Source organism: Panulirus ornatus, chromosome 51, assembly GCF_036320965.1.
Source record: "Panulirus ornatus isolate Po-2019 chromosome 51, ASM3632096v1, whole genome shotgun sequence".
NCBI classification, from domain to species: Eukaryota; Metazoa; Arthropoda; class Malacostraca; order Decapoda; family Palinuridae; genus Panulirus; species Panulirus ornatus.
The window spans coordinates 6231230-6253491 of NC_092274.1; the positions used below are offsets into that span (position 1 = coordinate 6231230).

General features: G+C 38.5%; 1 protein-coding gene across 5 annotated transcripts in view; it reads left to right on the top strand.

The window, feature by feature from the left end:
* Nucleotides 1-22262, top strand: part of Gint3 (GDI interacting protein 3) — a 53474-nt gene that overhangs the window by 9879 nt on the left and 21333 nt on the right. For all 5 annotated transcript variants that reach the window (XM_071691966.1, XM_071691967.1, XM_071691968.1 and 2 more), the window contains 8 exons: nucleotides 3114-3208; nucleotides 5240-5348; nucleotides 6151-6303; nucleotides 6838-7010; nucleotides 14572-14699; nucleotides 16262-16465; nucleotides 17416-17615; nucleotides 19019-19117. In XM_071691966.1, coding sequence (XP_071548067.1) covers nucleotides 5275-5348; nucleotides 6151-6303; nucleotides 6838-7010; nucleotides 14572-14699; nucleotides 16262-16465; nucleotides 17416-17615; nucleotides 19019-19117 — 1031 coding nt within the window. In that variant the 5' untranslated portion in view covers nucleotides 3114-3208; nucleotides 5240-5274. The remainder of the gene's footprint in view (nucleotides 1-3113; nucleotides 3209-5239; nucleotides 5349-6150; nucleotides 6304-6837; nucleotides 7011-14571; nucleotides 14700-16261; nucleotides 16466-17415; nucleotides 17616-19018; nucleotides 19118-22262) is intronic.

Here is a 22262-nt window from a genome sequence, read left to right on the forward strand (position 1 = left end):
TTTTGTCTTATTAGATTTGCTTTTATACAGTTAGAGATAAAGATTTATTTGTGACATGGGTATGGTTTTCATATATTGCTGGGTATGTTTATATTCTTATTCTGAAGCTGTTTAAGCATCAGTAAACTGTTTCCAGCATCAGAGGATAAGCCCATTCCAAGGCAACTATGTACAAACGCAGTTTGTAATATTATTACTATAAAGAGATTTTAAAACATTTTTGTAATATTTAGCTATACCTATTTTATTTTTACAATGCTATGTAAGTACTGAATTACTGTAACACGATCTTAGTAACATACAGGTGAAGAAATTTCAGCATCATGAATGTCACAAATGTTTATGATGATATTTTATGAAAACAGTGTATGTTGATTTCTAATTTGTTATGTTTGAATTGAAATAATAAGCAAACTTAAGAGTAAGCATGGTGCAATTATCCCAGGAGATAGGTCTGTCCACTTCTGTATGATGATACTGAACCTCCTAAGCACATTGGCAGTGTTTACAGGTAAAGAATATAGATGTTCCAGTCAGTCATGCAAGGCAGTGGTAATGTACAGCACCTTTTGACTGCTCTTTTACTTGCCTTTTTTGTTGTTGTTTTGCTTTTTGCAGTATGAAGTAATTTTTAACCATAGTAAATTGGATTTCTTGTGTGCCAGTGTGACAGACTAAATGAATGTTTAATGCTAAATAACATTTCATTGTGCTTTTTGCATGCTGTTCAATCTGAAAATCCAGATTAATAATGGTCAAGAGTGTGTGCTCATGTGTTGAAAATTTAATTGCAGCCATTAGAACCCAAGTGAAATGGATGTTTTGGTTGCTGCCCTTTCTTTTCAACCAGTTATTGCTAATTAATGTTCTTAATGTTTTTCTCCTATTGGCAGCAGGGTAGGTAACTAGGTGAGAAGATATAGCTTACTCAAGGGTCTTTCCTATAGTAGAGTGACCAGTTTTATGAACACATTATAGATGATTCTTACCAGCTTATTGGGTTGAACCTAAATCATTTGATTTAGTGTATACAGCACTGCTGAGTTTGGAAAAGTGTGTGAAAGGAGAAAGTTTAGATTGAATATGAATAAGAGCAAGGATATTAGGTTCAGTTGGGTTGAGGGACAAGTTAATTGGGAAGTAAGTTTGAATGGAGAAAAAATGGTGGAAGGAAAGTGTTTTAGATGTCTGGGAGTGAACTTGGCAGCAAATGGAACCATGGAAGTGGAAGTGAGTCATAGAGTGGGGGAAAGGGTGAAGGTTCTCGGAGCGATGAATTTGTGGAAAGAGAAAACATTATCTCTGAAAGCAAACATTGGTATGTTTGAAGGAAAAGTATTTCCAACAATATTATATGGTTGCAAGCCATGGGCTATAGATAGGGTTTTATGGAGGAGAGTGGGTCTGTTGGAAGTGAAATGTTTCGGGACATTATATGGTATGAGGTGATTTGATTGAGTAAGGGAAGGTAAGAAAGAAGTGTGGTAATAAAAAGTGTGGTTGAGAGAGCAGAAGAGGGTGTGTTGAAATTATTTGGACATATAGAGAGAATGAGTGAGGAAAGGTTGATAAAGAGGATATATGTGTTTGAGGTTAAGAGAACAAGGAGAGGCAGGAGACCAAACTGGAGGTGGAAGGATGGAGTGAAAAAGATTTTGAGCGATTGGGGCCTGAATATGCAGGAGGATGAGAGGCATGCAAGGAATAGAGTGAATTGGAATGATGTGATATGTTAGGGTCAATATGCTGCCGATGGACTGAACCAGGGCATGTGAAATGTCTGAGGTGAACCATGGAAAGGTTTGTAGGGCCTGGATGTGGATAGGGAGTTGTGGTTTTGGTGCATTACACATGACAGCTGGAGACTGAGTGTGAACGAATGTTGGCTTTTTTGTCTATTTTCCTGGGGCTACCTCGCACATGCAGGGTGTGGCAGTGCTGTTTCCTGTCGGGTGGGATGGTGCTGGGAATGGATGAAGGCAAGCGAGTATGAATATTTACATGTGTATACGCGTATATGTATGTGTATGGGCATGCATGTATATATGTATGTATATGAGTGGATGGGTCTTTCCTCATTGTTTCCTGGCACTACTTCGCTGACGCGGGAAACATCGATTAAATATTGAAAAAAAATGCATGTATGTATACATATGTGTATATGAGTGGATGGGTCTTTTTTCATTTTTCTGGTGCTACTTCGCTAATGTGGAAAACTGCTATCATGTGTAATGAATATGGAAGGAGAGATAAGGGCAAAGAGTCATTGGGTCCCTTAACAGAATAAGAAGTAGAGGTTTAAGTATGGAAGAGAGGAATGGATAAATGGCAGCATAGTTCTCTTAGCCTTAACTTATGCCGGGAAACATGGACATGAAATGAGTTACAGAGGTCAAGAATCCAGGCTGTGGAAATGAGCTGTTTGAAAGGAGCATGTAGTATAACTAGATGGAATGAGGAAGGAAATGAGGGGTGTATGAGGGATTTTTTAATGACTGCAAAGGTAATGAATTTTGGAGTGAAAGAGTTTAGGCATGTGGAAAGAATACAAGATGAGATAGTATGATAAAAGGGGATTATGTGATAGAAAGATCACCTTTGACAGTGGGGGATTAGGATAGTATGATAAAAGGGGATTGTGCAAGAGAAAGATCACCTTTGACAATGGGGGATTAGACAGAAAGAGTGCAGGAGGGAGAGAAATTATAGAAGAATGTGTGGAATGGTGTATGCAAGGGAGGCCTGTAAAGGACAGGGATAAGTGGAGACTTTTTCATGGCCACCCACCTGATAGGAGTTCCTCGAGGGAATGAACATCGGGCTATAGATTGATACACGGAAGTATTCCTGAGAGAACCAACTGTTGTTTCGTTGCTATGTCTTCATGAAGAATGCATTTAAATGGCACATCAGGTGACTGAACATGAATGATATGCAGTGTTTATAATGTATTGATTCTTTTATTAGTAATAATTACTGTATTAGGGTTTTAGGCACTTAATAGCATTTAGTTAGCTCAGATTACATGTGACCAACATGACCAGGGTGTTAGCTTTTATTTATCCCTTGTGTAATGATAGACTTTTTGTCTGAGTTAATTTTCATATTTTCAGATAGTCTCCGCATTGTGGAGGACATATTGAAGAAAAACACCAACTTCAAAATTCCCAAAGAACATAGCTCAAGGCTTTAACAGCCATAATCACTGGTAAGTTATCATGATGTTCATCTTTGGCCTTTTAAGTGGCTGCTAGGCCATACTTTCTAATCTCTCAGGCACTACAGTTAAGTTTCTCTAGGGAGGTGTTCTCTCCCCAACTCTCTGTAGTCTCTTCTTATATGACAACCCTCTGCCCTCTACAAATTGCAATGTAAACGTTCTTACACTTTCCTACAGCCTCACAATTGCATCACGCCACCCAGCACTCACAAGTGACAGTACACTTTCAGCATTACATCCCACAAGCAGATCTCTGGCTTGCTCAAAATAGAATGTGTGCAATCCGTAGAAATCCAGTCACCCTATGACAACCTGCAACCCCACATTGGTTTGAAGCAGGCTGATTGTTTAAGTAATAACTTTATGGTAGTAAGGACATCAGTGTAAGACAGGTGTGATAATACGGGCAGTCTGCATTGGAATGCTGGTCAAGGTATGCCAACATGATTCAGATATAGAGGATGAATGAAGAAAGACTTTTGGAGAGGAGAATGAAGAGATGGCAAGGATGGAGGCCTGAACATTAAGGAGGGTGAAAGGCATTAATGAAATCAAATGAGTAAGATTGATGTGGCATATGGGAGCAAGAGCTGAAATATACCAGAAAAACACAGCGTGTGTCATCCATATTACCTGATTTGTGTTTGTACGATCTAGTATAATAATGTGTGAATGAAGATAAAAAGATTCTTCGCTATAGAAAAAAAATAATTTCAACCTATTGCTCTCACCAGATTGGTCTTCTAAACATGAAAATACATCTTAAATGCTGAAATAGTAATGTAATATAAAAACTTACCAGGAAATAAAAGAACGTCATATGAGAATAGGTAAACAACCAAGAAACAAGTGATATGGTCCTTAACTTACCCAGGGAAAAATAGGCTTGTGGTTGGAGTAAGTTGATAAAGAAGCATATACCTTGCAAACACACACCCATCTCCCCAGGCTAATTTTTTTTTAGGTGATTGTTAATTCAATCATCAAGTAAGAAACTTCTGAAGAGAGCTGTGTAGAAAAATATGGGAAGGATATAATATGATTTTATTTGTTAAAACAAACATTTTTTTTTAGATGAACACTGCTACTAACAATAGGCAGGAGGTACACCTTCCATCTGTTTCATCTATTTTCTCATCATTTTATCTGATTATGGAGGTGATTATCAATTCATGCATTCGGTAAGAACCTAGTGAAGAGAAAAGTGTTCAGATGGTACATGAAAAATACAGTTGACTGTGTTTTATTGATGTTGTGTTGGGTGTTTTGAATCATTGGGGTTTGAGAGTTAGATAAGAATTCTATATCCGTTATTTGACGGAACCCCCAAAACAGCCAAAATATACCAGAATAACAACAGTATTCCTGATTTGTGTTCAAATGAGCTAATGGATTATTTGGCATCTTGAATGATTTTTGAGGGTAATTTTTATATTTGGCTTTAGATTACCTAGTTTCTCTCTCTCTCTACACACATTGAAGATAATGCTCTTGAATTCGTCCTTGCTGTTAATTAACTTCTCTTCATTCAATCTTTGCCCTATTTTTAGGATTATATTATTTTTGTCAGCATTTACATTCTTTATTTTGCCTTTCCTAGTTTTTCCTTGTTGATTGGTATCTTGTTTCATTTTTCATTTTCTTATATTCTTTGATTGTTTTTTTTCTTTTGGAGTCTTTTATGCACAGGTTTTCTTTAAGTTGATGTTAGGCCTCCAACTGTTTTTCTTTATTTCAAATAGAATATTGCTGTATTGATATAACTGATTTTAGCATATTAATCCCATTTAGCTTTTTTTTGTCATAATGGGAGTTCGGGTTTGTGAAGAAACAAGTAAAACTTAATTACAAAGCTTGCCACTAACATTAAACTGCATGAAGGGTGAAGCCTAAATAAGCAGGACTGAACCATAGACTGAGAGCATATAACTCACTGATACTTTCTGTATAGGGAGCTTGGTTATTGTTGATATATTGTTTTGTTGTTTCTTAAAGGTATTTTATCTCTTTTCAATTTAGCTGTTTGACTCAGGAGCTCTTGTCAGACTTGAAAGATGGACATCATTAAGAAATTTTTTGATAAAAAGAAAGCAGATGCCAAGTTCAAAGTTGCTGGTCAGGGACGCAGGTAATACTTGTACCATTTTGGTTTTTGCATTTTAGTAATTCTATGATCATCTTATCTGTTAGAATGTATGTAAGTAATGTTCATAGGCTATTAGTACCTGATGCACACTGTGAAAATGGGAATTTAGTAAAGATGATATAGTCAGACTAATCTGTGTCCAGAGTATCATGTATAACCAATAATTTTCATTAGTATTATCCACTTATAATGTTTGAAGCTTGAAATTAAGATTTATTACCTGTATTAACTTAGAGATAATGTTCAATATTTTTAGATAGTTAATTTTTATTCAACCACAGCTAGCTTTCTACTAATACCAGTAGTTTCATATCTCCCCAGCCTTTGTAATTTTTTCTGTGCCCATTTTTGTATTCCCTTAAAAGCTTTTATCCACATTGGTTAGCTGTTTGCCTTAGACTCGGGTGTCACCTGCATATGTTAAGACAAGATGTGACTTTTCATTACTTTTGTCTTTCATTTTCTATGGTACTTTAGTTGCCTTTTCATCATTATTCCTGAGTGCTACTACACCCATTTCCTAAACACTGTCCAATTAGGGAATAAAAATGAGATGCTAAGAATGACAAGAAAGTATGTATAAACCTTTTTTGAAATGAAAGAAGCTTAAAAGTGAATTAACCTTTCCACTGCTCCGTCCATCATATGTTGCTTCATTAGGTCCTGCCATCATTTAGAATCTAGCTGACATTTGAGTCCTGATTTACCTGTGGAATTAGAGAGGAGATAGTGATGATAGATATCAGTATTGTGTAGAATTCAGATTTTTTTCCTTTTTTCTTAGCTTAACTGGTGGTGGTAGTCATCGACAGCTTCCTTCTCACTCGTTCCAAGGTGTCTCCCAGCCTCGGCACATTCCCACTCATGATGCACAGCGAGCAGGGGCTGCAGCTTTGGCAAGAATGGAACAGAACTCAAAGAAGACAGATGTTAATTGGTAAGCTTCTGGGTAATTGTAGTCATTTCCAGTGGCAAAGAGTTATGTATTGAGTGTTTGGTAATGATTTCTGAATTTGAAGGACTTATTGTGAAGCAATTTGTGGTAAGTGGTAGCTCTTTTATCTAATGGATGAAATGTTCATATTTGTGTTTAAGTGAATTTTGAAGATCTGTTCATATTTGCGTTTAAGTAAATGTTAAAGGTCTGTGAGATATGTTCTAAGCGTTTGCAGAGCAGTTTTGCTTGTTGATATGGATATCTTCAGATGGAGCTTAAGGATGTGCTAGTAGAGTGAGAATTGCTTCAGTGTCTGTCTTGAAATGAGCAAAGTAGCAATAACAAAGGTGGAAAAGATAGAAAAAATTAAACCAGGAGGAAGTGCCTAAGATTATTAAATAGATGGCAACTATTTTTATTGCATGTAACTCTAGGGGCAGATTTGAACACCAGAAATGATAAAGCTGGTCAATTTTGTGCTATTTACCTTAATTTTATATTTATTTTTATTTTTCATATACCTTTTCCTTTTAGGTCACTTCAAGCCATTAAGGCTCAGGCACGACGTGAACTGGAAGCTGAGCAGAAAGCTTTGGAACAGATGAAAATTAGTAAGGAAAGTCATCCACCAGGACCCAAAGAAGTTACCTTAAACAGTGCTCCTGTGCTGGCCGTACAGGGTGTCTACTTTTTTTGTCCCCTTCTTGGTAAGTCACTTGTTTGTAATTTTTATTCATATTGATGGAATTTATTAAAAAAGGGGGTGACTGTATTATTGACTGGTTGGTAAGGTTATTTAATGTATGTATGACTCATGGTGAGGTGCCTGAGGATTGGCGGAATGCGTGCATAGTGCCACTGTACAAAGGCAAAGGGGATAAGAGTGAGTGCTCAAATTACAGAGGTATAAGTTTGTTGAGTATTCCTGGTAAATTATATTGGAGGGTATTGATTGAGAGGGTGAAGGCATGTACAGAGCATCAGATTGGGGAAGAGCAGTGTGGTTTCAGAAGTGGTAGAGGATGTGTGGATCAGGTGTTTGCTTTGAAGAATGTATGTGAGAAATACTTAGAAAAGCAAATGGATTTGTATGTAGCATTTATGGATCTGGAGAAAGCATATGATAGAGTTGATAGAGATGCTCTGTGGAAGGTATTAAGAATATATGGTGTGGGAGGCAAGTTGTTAGAAGCAGTGAAATGTTTTTATCGAGGATGTAAGGCATGTGTACGTGTAGGAAGAGAGGAAAGTGATTGGTTCTCAGTGAATGTAGGTTTGCGGCAGGGGTGTGTGATGTCTCCATGGTTGTTTAATTTGTTTATGGATGGGGTTGTTAGGGAGGTGAATGCAAGAGTTTTGGAAAGAGGGGCAAGTATGAAGTCTGTTGGGGATGAGAGAGCTTGGGAAGTGAGTCAGTTGTTGTTTGCTGATGATACAGCACTGGTGGCTGATTCATGTGAGAAACTGCAGAAGCTGGTGACTGAGTTTGGTAAAGTGTGTGAAAGAAGAAAGTTAAGAGTAAATGTGAATAAGAGCAAGGTTATTAGGTACAGTAGGGTTGAGGGTCAAGTCAATTGGGAGGTAAGTTTGAATGGAGAAAAACTGGAGGAAGTAAAGTGTTTTAGATATCTGGGAGTGGATCTGGCAGCAGATGGAACCATGGAAGCGGAAGTGGATCATAGGGTGGGGGAGGGGGCGAAAATTCTGGGAGCCTTGAAGAATGTTTGGAAGTCGAGAACATTATCTCGGAAAGCAAAAATGGGTATGTTTGAAGGAATAGTGGTTCCAACAATGTTGTATGGTTGCGAGGCGTGGGCTATGGATAGAGTTGTGCGCAGGAGGATGGATGTGCTGGAAATGAGATGTTTGAGGACAATGTGTGGAGTGAGGTGGTTTGATCGAGTAAGTAACGTAAGGGTAAGAGAGATGTGTGGAAATAAAAAGAGCGTGGTTGAGAGAGCAGAAGAGGGTGTTTTGAAATGGTTTGGGCACATGGAGAGAATGAGTGAGGAAAGATTGACCAAGAGGATATATGTGTTGGAGGTGGAGGGAACGAGGAGAAGTGGGAGACCAAATTGGAGGTGGAAAGATGGAGTGAAAAAGATTTTGTGTGATTGGGGCCTGAACATGCAGGAGGGTGAAAGGAGGGCAAGGAATAGAGTGAATTGGATCGATGTGGTATACCGGGGTTGACGTGCTGTCAGTGGATTGAATCAGGGCATGTGAAGCGTCTGGGGTAAACCATGGAAAGCTGTGTAGGTATGTATATTTGCGTGTGTGGACGTATGTATATACATGTGTATGGGGGTGAGTTGGGCCATTTCTTTTGTCTGTTTCCTTGCGCTACCTCGCAAACGTGGGAGACAGCGACAAAGCAAGGAAAAAAAAAAATGATGATATAGGTTTTTAAGGATTTTTATCTTGACCTTGATTTTATTTGGTGACCAGAGAGAATTAATAGATGTGTGTGGAGATATCTAGTGTACTTCCTTATGTCTATTTAATGAGTGATATTCTTTTTTGTAAGTTTTACATCACTGATTAGGCTGCCATGGCCAACTAGTTATAGGACTGGCTTTGGATTTTATGGTGTGGGATTTGAATCGTTAATCGTTATTAAAGTTTTTTGGGTAATGAATTTTACCACATTTACCATTCTCTGTCCAAATATGTAGATACCAGTTATTATGATATGCATTTGTGCCGAGAGGTATTGGAATTTCAAACTCAAGAGCTTTCTGGTTCATTAAATATCAGCTGATAAAGCTGTAAAGTATGCAGTATTACATAGTTATAGAAAGATGCCTGTTGCAGGAATGAAACTGTGTTATATGAATGAAGTTTATGTCAGACAATTCTATCCTTATTCTGTTTTCGTAGGGTCTAAGGTTGTCGGACTAAAGCTTCTTTTTGGAACTTTTATTCTAACTAATGCCAATCCATTCTATTTAGCTTTAGTAGGGCTGATGGGTCTTCAATGTAAAGAATCACTTTGGGACTTTTATTGTCTGATGCCAGACTATTTTATTCAGCTTTAGTAAGGCTCAAGGGTCATCAGTCTAAGGATTCACTTTGGAACTTTTGTTCTAGTTCTTGTTAGGTAGTTCTGTTCAGTTTTTGTGGGACCTTAGGGTTGTCAAACTGAAGCTTCCTTTTTATTTCTTTTTTTAGCTAAATCTATATAATTCTCGATTGCATTTGCTGGGCCCATGGTTCTTCAAACCAGAGCTTGACTTTTGGAGTTTTATTCTAGCCGAAGCCAGACTATTTTATTCAGCTTTATCAGGGCCCAAGGGGCATCAAACTAAAGATTCACTCTGGAACTTTTATGGTTATTAATGCCATATGATTATATTCATTTTTGCAGGACCTATAGGTTTTCAAACTTTAATTTCTCTTTGGTACTTTTATTCTTGCTGATGCCAGACAGTTTTATTCTGCTTTTGTGGGATCCAAGGGTCATCAAACTAAAGATCCACTTTGCGACTTTCAATTTAGTTCACACCTGATGATTCTGTTCAGCTTTCCTGGACTGAAAGGTCATCAAACTAATGCCTTTGTTTTCTCTCTTTTTTACTTTTATTTTGATTAATGCCAGATGACTGCGTTCAGTAGTTGCCTGGCCTGAGGGTCGTCAGACTAAAGTTTCTTTCTGGGTCCTTTTACATTTGTTAACACCAGACACTTCTGTTTAGTCTTTGTAGGGCTCAAGGGTTGTGAAACTAAAGCTTCCTTTTGGGACTGTTCTTTTAGTAATGACATAATTTTTATTCAGTTTTTGCTGGGCCCATTGGTCTTCAAACTAACATTGGTCTTCAAACTAAAGCTTAACTTTGGGACTTTTATTCTTGCTAACTCCTGATGATTTTATTCAGCATTCATGTGGCTCAAGGGTCGTCAAACTAAAGATTTGCTTTGGAACTTTTCTTATGGCTGATGCTATACAAAATTATTCAGCTTTTGTGAGGCCCAAGGGTCGTCAAACTAAAGATTCCCTTTGGGACTTTTATTTGAGTTCACGCCAGATGATTCTTTTCAGTTTTCCTAGGGCCCATGGGTCATCAGACTAAAGCCTCTTTTTGCGACTTTTATTTTAGCCAATGCCAGATGATTTTATTTAGCTTTTGCAGGGGCAACATGATGAAACTAAAGCTTCCCTTTGGGATTGTTCTTTTAGCTGATGCCAGATTATTTTTTTTATAGGTTTTGCCTGGCTCATGGGTCGTCAGGCTAAAGCTTGACTTTAGAATTTTTATTCTAGCTGAACGCAAACTATTTTATTTAACTTTTGTGGGTCCTAAGGGTCATCAAAGTAAAGGTTAACTTTGGGATTTGTATTGTAGTTCACACTACATGATTCTATTTAGTTTTTGCATAGCCCAAGCATCTTTATATCAAAGCATCCTTTTTAGGACTTATTTTGGCTAACACCTGATGATTCTTTTACATTTTGCAGGGCCCATGGGTCATCATACTAAAGTTTCAGGTGGGGACTATAATTTTTGCTAACTCCAGCCGATTTGATTCAGCTTAAGCCAGGCTCTTGGGCCATCAAACTGAAGCTTGACTTTAGGATTTGTGTCCTAGCTGATGCCAAACTTTTTTTCCCCTTTTTCTTGGACCCAAGGGTTATCAAACTAAAGATTTACTTTAAGACTTTTATTCTAGGTCGTGCCAGGTGATTATATTCTGTTTTTGCAGGGTCCAAAGGTTGTCAAACCAAAGCTTCTTTTTAGGACTTTTAACTGCTACCAATCAGTTCTGTTCTGCTTTAGTAGGGCCGACAAGTTGTCAAACTAAAGTTACACATAGGTACTTTAATTCTTGCTAACATTGGATAGTTTTATTCAGCTTTTGTTGGGCTCAAGGGTCATCAGAGTAAATCTTCACTATCGGACTTTTATTCTAAATATTGCCATACAAATTTATTCAGAGTTTGCAGGGCTTAAGGATTATCAAACTGAAGATTCATTTTGGAACTTTTATTCTAGTTCATGCCAGACAATTCTGTTCAGTTTTTGTGGGGCCCAAGGGTCACCATTTTATTCATCTTTTGCTCGGGCAATGGGTCATGAAACTAAAGCTTCCATTTGGAACTGTTACTTTAGCTAATGCCAGATGATTTTATTCAGCTTTTGCCAAGCCCTTGTGTCTTCAAAGTAAAGCTTGACTTTGTGACTTTCATTCTAGCTGTTGCTGGACTATTTTTTTCATCTTTTTGTAGGGCCCAATGGTCATCAAACTAAATATTCCATTTAGGATTTTTATTATAGTTCATGCCAGATGATTCTGTACAATTTTTGCAGGTTCTAAGGTTTGTCAGACCAAAGCTTCTTTTGCGACTTTTATTTTAGCTAACAACAGTCGACTCTATTCAGCTTTAGTAGGGCTCAAGGGCTGTTAACTTAAACTTCACTTGGGGACTTTTATTCTTGCTAATGCAAGACAATTTTTTTCAGCTTTTATATGGCTCAAGAGTAATCAAACTAAATATATATTCTGGGTTTTTTATTGTAAAACTAAAGATTCTTTTTAGGACTTTTATTCTAATTTGTATCAAACAATTCCGGTTGGATTTTGCGGGGTTTGAGAGCTTTCAAACTAAAGCTTCTTTTTGAGACTTATTTTAACCAACGCCAATCGATTCTATTAGCTTTAGTAGGGCTCATGGGTCATCAAATTAAAGTTTTACGATATAAAACTAAAGTTTTCCTTTGGGACGGTTACTTTAGCTTATGCCACACAATTTTATTCAGCTTTTGCTGGGCCTATGGGTCTTCAAACTAAAGCTTGACTTTGGGACTTTTATTATAGCTGATGCCACACTATTTTTTTCAACTTTTGTGAGTCCTAAGCGTTATGAAAGTAAAGAATGTCTTTGGGACTTTCGTTCTAGTTAACACCAGATGATTTCATTCACAGCTTGTGGGGCATAATTGCCTTCAAACTAAAGCTTGCAATTGGGACTTTTGTTTTAGCTAATACCATACAATTTTGTTAAGCGCTTGCAGATCCCCGGGTCATCAACTTAAGCTTCACTTATGGACTTACGACAATGTGTAGCAATCGCCAATAAAACCTCTCCATTACAGTTTTACCTGTCTGGTCTATATATTTACATGCCATGCTTTTGATGGCATAAACACTCCCTATTGTTGCATAATTTAGCCTACTTTTTATTAGGGTCTTACTGATGGTATTATTGTACTGGAAAGCAACATTACAAGCACTGTATTTTAGAACATGTCTTTGATTAGCTAAATTGGGAGGATAGGGCAACACTAAACATTTACTTATCCTTATTTGACACATTTTTGTTACAAGAAGCAAAAGATGTCTCCCTAGCTTTCCAATAAGTGTTCTTCACAAACCAGTTGGGATAATCTAACTGTCATGAAAATGATCACCCCCACAGAACTTTACTTTGTCCATGGAGTTTTAGAGCCCATCCTATCATTAACCAAATCATTATGAGAGAATTGACAAAGCACTAAAACTAAAAAAAGCTTTTCAAGACACACCCAGCTACCCAGGTCAGTCCCCGCCACTTGATCCCCCTTAATCACTCTCCCTCACAATGGTTGCGGCCAGACAAAGCAGACAGTGCTTGGTCTATAAAGATTGGTGTTGGATGGCAGGAATTAAGTGTGATGTTGGGATTAAAATAACTTTGTTAAGTACTGGCTCTTGATGAGGTAGGTTGTCTCCACGAAACATGTTGTGCTCCATCCATAGAAAAATTACATTTAAATAAAATTGTATGAACATACAGGAGGTTGAGAGGTGCAGTGTGGTATACCGGGGTCAACGTGCTGTCAATGGACTGAACCAGGGTATGTGAAATGTCTGAGGTAAACCATGGAAAGGTCTGTGGAGGCTGGATGTGGGTATGGAGCTGTGGTTTTGGTGCATTATACATGACAGCTAGAGACTGAGTTTGAACAAATGTGGCCTTTCTTGTCTGTTTCCCTGATGTTACCTTGCTGAAGCAGGGGGTAGTGATGCTGTTTCATGTGGGACGGGGTAGTCCTAGGAATGGATGAAGGCAAGCAAGTATGAATATGTACATGTGTATTTATGTATATGTATGTATTTGTACATGTATGGGTGTTTATGTATATATCTATGTGTGTACATGAGTGGATGGACCATTCTTCGTGTTTCCTTGCACTACCTTGCTGACACAAGAAACAGCGATCAAGTATAATATGAAATTGAAAATGGGAGGAGGGGATTTTCAGCCCCCTTCTCCCTCTCCTTTTAGTTGCCTTCTACAACACGCAGGGAACACGCGGAAAATATTCTTTCTATGGGAGTGGACTTAGCAACATATTGATCCATGGAAGTGAGTCATAGGGTTGGGGGAGGGGCAAAGGTTCTGGAAGTGATGAAGAATATGTGGAAGGAGAGAATGTTATCTTGGAGAGCAAAAATGGATATGTTTGAAGGAGGAAGGTGGATGTGTTTGAAATGAAATGTTTGAGGATAATATGTGGTGTGAGGTGGTTTGATCGAGTAAGTAATGGAAGGGTGAGAGATGTGTGGAAATAAAAAGAGTGTGGTTGAGAGAACAGAAGAGGGTGTGTTGAAATGGTTTGGACATGTGGAGAGGATGAGAGGAAAGATTGACAAAGAGGATATATGTGTCCGAGGTGTAGGGAACAAGGAGAAGCAGGAAACCAAATTGGATGTGCAGAGATGAAGTGAAAAAGATTTTGAGCGATCGGGGCCTGAACATACAGGAGGTTGAGAGGTGTACAAGGAATAGAGTGAATTGGAACGATGTGGTATACTGGGGTCGATGTACTGTCAGTGGACTGAACCAATTGGGTTCCCATCATTATCGTAAGCTAATCTTAGCCTTTCAGAGATTTGCTTCTCCTGCCAGCTTGCTGCATAAACTTCATGACGTTTCTCGGATTGCTAGCAGCTTCTCCATGATATAATGCATTTTAAGATATAGTATATGCTCATTCATTCTCTCTGTCCCTTTTAAGAGTATCCTTTAGGTACTGAAAATCATATATTCTTCAACCGACACCATTCATCATTATTTCACACTCTTACACTCCTTTCTCGAATAAGATATGCTCAGAACTTAACAAAAGTAATAGCAAGAGTTACCTAAGAGTATGTACAAGGTTGAAGTCATTTTGCAGTTGAGATGGGAAAAGATAGATAAGTGTGAGTAACTCTGTACACACCAGTCCTTTGATGATTACTGTGGTCATTGATATAGACGTTTTTCAAGTTCCTTCCTTTCCACAGGACCTGAGGTTGCAACGTACGATGAAATTAAGAAACAAATAAAAGAATTCTTATATTCTCAAGTGGAAGAGGATCGGGGCATCTCTTCCTGCCTCATTATCCACACTTGTAACAAAAACAAAGACAAGGTTTGCATTTCTTTGTTTTTACCGAGATTTTACAGGCTAAGAAATAAATGTATATCAAGGCACACTCAACGTACTTATACCTTTGTGATTCAGACAATGACTTTGTATCCCTCCCATATGTTTTCTTCTTTCTTCACCTTTGTGATTCAGACAATGACTTTGTATCCCTCCCATATGTTTTCTTCTTTCCTCACACTATTAACCTCCATCCTAAACATTTTCCTTTTTCTCCCAAAATTTTGCTTATACTCCCTCATTCCAACTTTCCTTTGCTCTCTTTTTCAGCTCCTGCACTTTCCTCTTAACGTCCTGCCTTTTTCTCTTGTATGTCTCCCTGGCACTGGTTACACCCATGTAGCTCTCTCTTCTCTTTCACTAACAGCTTTATTTCCTCATCTTACTTCTCACTGCCATTCTCACTTTCCCATCCCTCACCCACTCCCCTGGTGTCATTTACTTTTACTTTTTGACATTCTTCACCCAGTCTCTCTTGGTATCTCTTCATAGAAGTCTCTTTTCCAAGCACAGTCTTCTTTATCACACTGCCCACCAGGTTATTTCCTCTTTTTCTAAAGCCTTGACAAACTTTTGTCATTGCCTCCACCATGAAGTGATCAGACATCCCCCAGCTGCCCTTAACATACTTTTATTCAAAAGTTTTTGCCTAGCATGTCTCATCAAGTAGATGGTAAATGTTGAACAGGCATTATTGGATTATGTATTAATTGATAGGAAAACTTATCTTTGATAAAGATTCTTTCTCTTATGAGCATGGAGGCTGGAACTTCTCCCCCTGTTGTGTTCATTTCCAAAAGATGGAACAAAGAAAGCAACATGCAGGGATATTTTTACCCCAAAGGTTCAGTCTTATTGTTATGTTGGGAAAAAAATGTGTTGAGAAGTGTGGATTTACAAATTTGATTTCATTAATGTAACACTCAGGGTTAGGATGAGCAGGGCAGAATTACACCCACATAATAAACTGTTATTTTACATACCTACATGGGCTCATATTCTCATGCATGTTTTAAGCGTTTTTTTTTTTTTTTACTGTACTTTCATTGGATCTTTGACCTTATCCTAAAGAGGCATAATAGACATAGAATAGACATAGAATTGGTTTTGTGTGATATGTGGAGAAGTTTTCCTCTCTTGTGACTTTTGATCATTGTCATACAGGTGTCTATGAGAACATCATTGATGTAAAAGAGACCAGATGTAGCTACTTCATTTGTGGTGTCACTTTGTATGTAATGTCTGACTGATGAAAAAGGGCATCCATATAGTTTTTTATATCAGTCATCAGATTCCTGTGCCTTACTGTTATAGTTTGTTGTATCAAAGTTATCAAATTCCCAGTGCCATGCTGTTAAAGGGAATAATTCAGTATTCAGTAATGTGTTTTTAATATTTGTTGTCTCATTATTTTGTTTTTTGATAGTGGAATAAATTATTTTTCCTGTTTTAGTTTAATGTTTGATCTTGTAGTTTTATCCGTTTTAAAATTAGGCTTACAAAAAGATAAATAAGCCTGTATATGGGTATTTTTGGATGTATTTCAGGTCAATGTCTGTATTGAAACTCTGTGTAAATACATCGAGAACATTGTATCAAACCCTACGGAAGAGAAGTTTCACAAGATAAGAATGTCAAACAAGGCTTACCAAGAAAGAATTCTTCCTGTTGAAGGTACAAAGGAGTTCTTGGAAGCTGCTGGGTTTGTAACACAAGAACTACCGTTTAATGACACCACAGACACATTTTGGGTAAGCTCTTTGGACTGAATGAGTCAGAACTGTATTTAATTGTTTACTCATTGATGTATTGATTTGTGTGTGAAAGATACTCTTGCAAGTGAATATGTTGAGAGAGGCAATTGGTGGGATGTCTGATCAGTACCTGGTGGAGGTGAGGGTGGGGATTTGTAGAGGCTTTCAGAAATGAGGAAATGATATAGGTGAGAAGAAGGTGGTGAATGAAAGTGAGCTTGGAAAAGAGGCATGTGTGAAAAGAAACCAGGAGAGATTAAGTTTAGAATATCAATAAGTGAAACTAAGGGAGGTGTTTAGGGAAATAGTGCTGGCATGTGTGAGAGAAGTTTGTTGCATGTGGAAAGTGTCCTCAGTCATTTTATTCCATTCATCCACTACTTTTATACAGTAAAAGCATTTAATTTACATTGTTTCTAACAAGGTTCTTGATTTATTTCATATGATTTCCTTTGTTCTTTCTCTGCATTTCACAAAAACCTGTTTACATCATGTCAGTTTTAAAAACTTAAAGGTTGTTGTTAGGTCACCCCCGCTCTCTTCTCTCTTTCATATCCAGCAAGTTTAAAGCCTTTAGCCATTTTCTTCAATTCAGTGCTCTTGATTTTAGTACCATCTTGTACTGCCTTACCTACAGTGCACTGAAGCTGAAAATTTTTAATAGGCTGGTATTTCCTGAAGTAAGAGAGATTCATTTAGGCCAGGAGTTATGAAATGGTGGAGTGGCCTACTATCATACAGATAACACCTTCTGCCTTGCTTCTCATTTCAATTGTCCAGTTTTTACCCATGTTGTGTTGGATATTTGTAAGATGTTTTGCTTGCATGATCATAATGTACATATGGGCTCTTTTTTTCTCAGTATATGTTAAGGTATCTGAAAACATATTGTTACTGTGTAGAATTGATGAATTCATGTAGACTTTAATTTGATTTTGTTCAATTAGGTGTTTCCAGAAGAAAAACTAGATGACTTGGCTTCTCTAGAGCAACTCCGTGATGCTCTCATCAGTGCTGAGCCCCTACGACCACAGCTTGACCGTAGCCTTACTGTCCTTTTGCCTACTGAAGCTGCTGTTCAAGTCGATTTACCAGCAGAATTTTTCAACATGACTGCTGAAGAGCTAAAACGCGAGATGCATGAAAGGTACATGGTTTTCATAAGTAGTTTTTGGGATGCATTACGAACTTTTTCTTTTCTACTTGTTTACCATTTCCTGCATTACCAAGGTTGCACAAGCAATGGACGAAGAAAGGTTGCTTTTGCTCATATCCATTCTTTAGCATTTCACTGAAACCACAAGCCCCCATCCTCAACCAGACCCCACAAACATTTCCATGGTTTTCTGTAGATGCTTCACATACCAAGGTTCAGGTCATTAATAGCACATTCCCCCCATGTATAAAACATCATTCTAGTTTACTCTATCCCATGCACGCCTCTCATCCTCGTGCATGTTTTTCACTCCATCCATCCATCTTGAGAGATGTATGATGGATGGTAATGGCTAGTATATCTGAAAAGGAGTATAGTTAGTTAGGTATTTCATCTCTCCAGAGGGGATGGACAGTCCTTCAGTATAGGTGTGTTGAAAGTTAATGAAAAAATGCTGTTCTGGAAAGTGAATTGTGAATTCTTTAGCAGGCAAACATAATGTTACTACAAGATATTGGTTGGGGCCTGAATGTGCAGGAGGGTGAAGGGCATATGAAACTGCTGGGGTGAAACATGGAAAGGTCTATGGGGCCTGGTTGATGAATAGGGAGCTGTTTCAGTGCATTACACATGACAGCAAGAGAAAGGGTGAGGGGTGAATATGGCTTTTTTTTTTTCCTGTCCCTGGTGCTACCTCAATAATGCAGGAAAGAGTCATCAATTATGATAAAAAAATATTATTTTATTTTACATGAACTCTGAACCCTCCAGTTGCCAGAATTTTAATAAAAAAGATGTTTAGATTTATGGCTTGGACTGAAGAGGATAGCATAGGCAAAGAATAAAACAGTGTTCAGTAGCAACATGTTTAGAGCAGTAGAAAATGCTCAACTTCGCAAAATATAGCCAATCACTGCTTTTTCATGTTTGAGGTTTGATTAGTATCATATTGAAATGAAATTGTCATACCTTTTTTGGTACAACTTTCATAAAGAGCTAGTTCGTGACTAAAGGAAGTAAACCCCTTAACCATGTTCTTTTCCAATTTTGAATGAAAGAAATTAGCCCCAAGACAGCTAAGATGTCTGTTACACTCTTCCAAAATTCATAAATGCTTTCCCTTGTCTGTTCATCCCATTCATTAACCTCACTTTATTTCAATTAAGGCCCTTATGTGGACATTTGCTGTGACTGGAACCTCCACCATAAAAAAATGATTTGCTTGGTTTTTGACTAAATGGGTTGGGGCTCATTTCTATAGATTTAATTCCCAGAATAGATGCATGTCTGTATGCACTTTATTGACTGTATGTAAATAGGAATGAAATCAAAGATAATAGATAGAAATTTGATTAAGTTGATGAAAGTGTGATGATTAATTTTTATGCTTTCAGAGAAACTGCTGTTGAACGAAGTCAGATGCTACAGACAAAAGCAATGAGAGAGCGACAGGAAATGAGAGAGATGAGAAAATATAGGTTTTCTCTTATTCGGTAAGAAACAGTTTCAGTGATGCTATGTGAAATATTGTGAATACAGTAAACCCTTGATTTAACAGACTGATGGGGGGAGGGGGTGTTTGTTAATGCCAGAAGTCTGTTAAGTCATATTTAGCTTATGTCTGTGCCAAATTAAAGTTCACACCTTTTCCTTTAACTCCTCTTTCACTGAAGGGTTTAGTGTTTTGTACGATAATAGGGCAGCGGGCACCCACCAGCATGGGAATGCTCGCTGGGTAGTTGAAGGTAGGAGTCAGACTGAGATAGAGGTGATGCCACCCCTCTCCTGTGAAAGGATACTTTTCTGTTATAAAGTGAGGATGGACTACCTGCTTTCATTGCACCTCTTATTTGGCGTAGTGAGTGGGATTCGAACCTACGTGGGAAAATCCCAAATTATTGCAAGGCTGCTCACCCTCCTCAGGAGATGGGACACACCCAAGGAAATTGCTTCAGCTGGGGGATTCAATCTAGAAAGTGGGGAGATGGAAGCTTTCTCCAAAAAATGAAGAATCATGGTCCACATCTCCTCAGCCCACTTCTCCCATTCCAATGGACATGCTGAAGCAGTGGTAAAGGCAGTCAAATGGGTGTTGAGGGGCAACATAGATGTTGGAGATAGCCTGCACAACAGCAAAGTGACTCTAATATCTCAACACCCCTCTAAGACAGGGGGATAAGTCACCTGCACAGCTAGCAGTAGGAAGACAGTTGCAAGATAGTGTCCCAGCACCCTGGTAACATTTTCTGATAAACTGGCGATGGATAACTGCTCTGCAGAACAGGGAGCAGGCACAGAGAGCCAGGCTTCTGTGCAGGCTGCCCTAGTAGGATGACACTTTGAAGCTGTGGGACAGGTCAGGTGTGTTAGTAGAGGTGAAGTTGCATAGACAGTGCTTAGTGAAGCTGGACAGCATTGGCTGCCTGTCTTTGCAGAACCGACGTTACCTACGCCCCCAAGTTTCGCTGATCCCCACAACGCCTGTGGGTCAGGGGAAGTACCTACCAGCAGCAGCTTTATCCCCATTGTTGGTGACACTCAGTCTCAGGCAGTGGCACCCTCACTGTGTGACACCACACACTTGCAAGATTATGTTTGTGAAGGCTCTTGTGAAGAGTGAACACACTAATTTGTTGTGTCATTTTTGTTCTGCTCACATATAAAGGAAGTGTATTGTTGTAGAGCAGTGATTTCTGTGTATAGTTTCCTTATACTTTGTTGAATTTTAATATATTTTTTTAATCATTTATTTTTATTATCATTATACTTAATCGCTGTTTCCCGCATCACTGAGATAGCACCAGGAAACAGATGAAGAATGACCAATCCACATATACACATATATATACATAAACTCCCATACATGCACATATACATATACCTATCAACATATAGCCATTCTACACTCAATCTCTCATGATATTTCCTCCTACAAGTCTCCTTTCCAAGCTCACTTACTCTCACCACTCTCTTCTCCCCAACATTTTCTCTTCTTTTTTGACAACCTCAACAAATCTTCACCTTCGCCTCCACAAGATAGTGATCAAACATCCCTCCAGCTCCCCCTCTCATCACATTTTTTTTCTCTTACAAAATGTATCATTAAATTTTAGGGAGAATAAAAAGATGTTCTGGAAGGAGGTAAATAAAGTGCGTAAGACAAGGGAGCAAATGGGAACTTCAGTGAAGGGCGCAAATGGGGAGGTGATAACAAGTAGTGGTGATGTGAGAAGGAGATGGAGTGAGTATTTTGAAGGTTTGTTGAATGTGTTTGATGATAGAGTGGCAGATATAGGGTGTTTTGGTCGAGGTGGTGTGCAAAGTGAGAGGGTTAGGGAAAATGATTTAGTAAACAGAGAAGAGGTAGTGAAAGCTTTGTGGAAGATGAAAGCCGGCAAGGCAGCAGGTTTGGATGGTATTGCAGTGGAATTTATTAAAAAAGGGGGTGACTGTATTGTTGACTGGTTGATAAGGTTATTTAATGTATGTATGACTCATGGTGAGGTGCCTGAGGATTGGCGGAATGCGTGCATAGTGCCATTGTACAAAGGCAAAGGGGATAAGAGTGAGTGCTCAAATTACAGAGGTATAAGTTTGTTGAGTATTCCTGGTAAATTATATGGGAGGGTATTGATTGAGAGGGTGAAGGCATGTACAGAGCATCAGATTGGGGAAGAGCAGTGTGGTTTCAGAAGTGGTAGAGGATGTGTGGATCAGGTGTTTGCTTTGAAGAATGTATGTGAGAAATACTTAGAAAAGCAAATGGATTTGTATGTAGCATTTATGGATCTGGAGAAGGCATATGATAGAGTTGATAGAGATGCTCTGTGGAAGGTATTAAGAATATATGGTGTGGGAGGAAAGTTGTTAGAAGCAGTGAAAAGTTTTTATCGAGGATGTAAGGCATGTGTACGTGTAGGAAGAGAGGAAAGTGATTGGTTCTCATTGAATGTAGGTTTGCGGGAGGGGTGTGTGATGTCTCCATGGTTGTTTAATTTGTTTATGGATGGGGTTGTTAGGGAGGTAAATGCAAGAGTTTTGGAAAGAGGGGCAAGTATGAAGTCTGTTGGGGATGAGAGAGCTTGGGAAGTGAGTCAGTTGTTGTTCGCTGATGATACAGCGCTGGTGGCTGATTCATGTGAGAAACTGCAGAAGCTGGTGACTGAGTTTGGTAAAGTGTGTGTAAGAAGAAAGTTAAGAGTAAATGTGAATAAGAGCAAAGCTATTAGGTACAGTAGGGTTGAGGGTCAAGTCAATTGGGAGGTGAGTTTGAATGGAGAAAAACTGGAGGAAGTGAAGTGTTTTAGATATCTGGGAGTGGATCTGGCAGCGGATGGAACCATGGAAGCGGAAGTGGATCATAGGGTGGGGGAGGGGGCGAAAATTCTGGGGGCCTTGAAGAATGTGTGGAAGTCGAGAACATTATCTCGGAAAGCAAAAATGGGTATGTTTGAAGGAATAGTGGTTCCAACAATGTTGTATGGTTGCGAGGCGTGGGCTATGGATAGAGTTGTGCGCAGGAGGATGGATGTGCTGGAAATGAGATGTTTGAGGACAATGTGTGGTGTGAGGTGGTTTGATCGAGTGAGTAATGTAAGGGTAAGAGAGATGTGTGGAAATAAAAAGAGCATGGTTGAG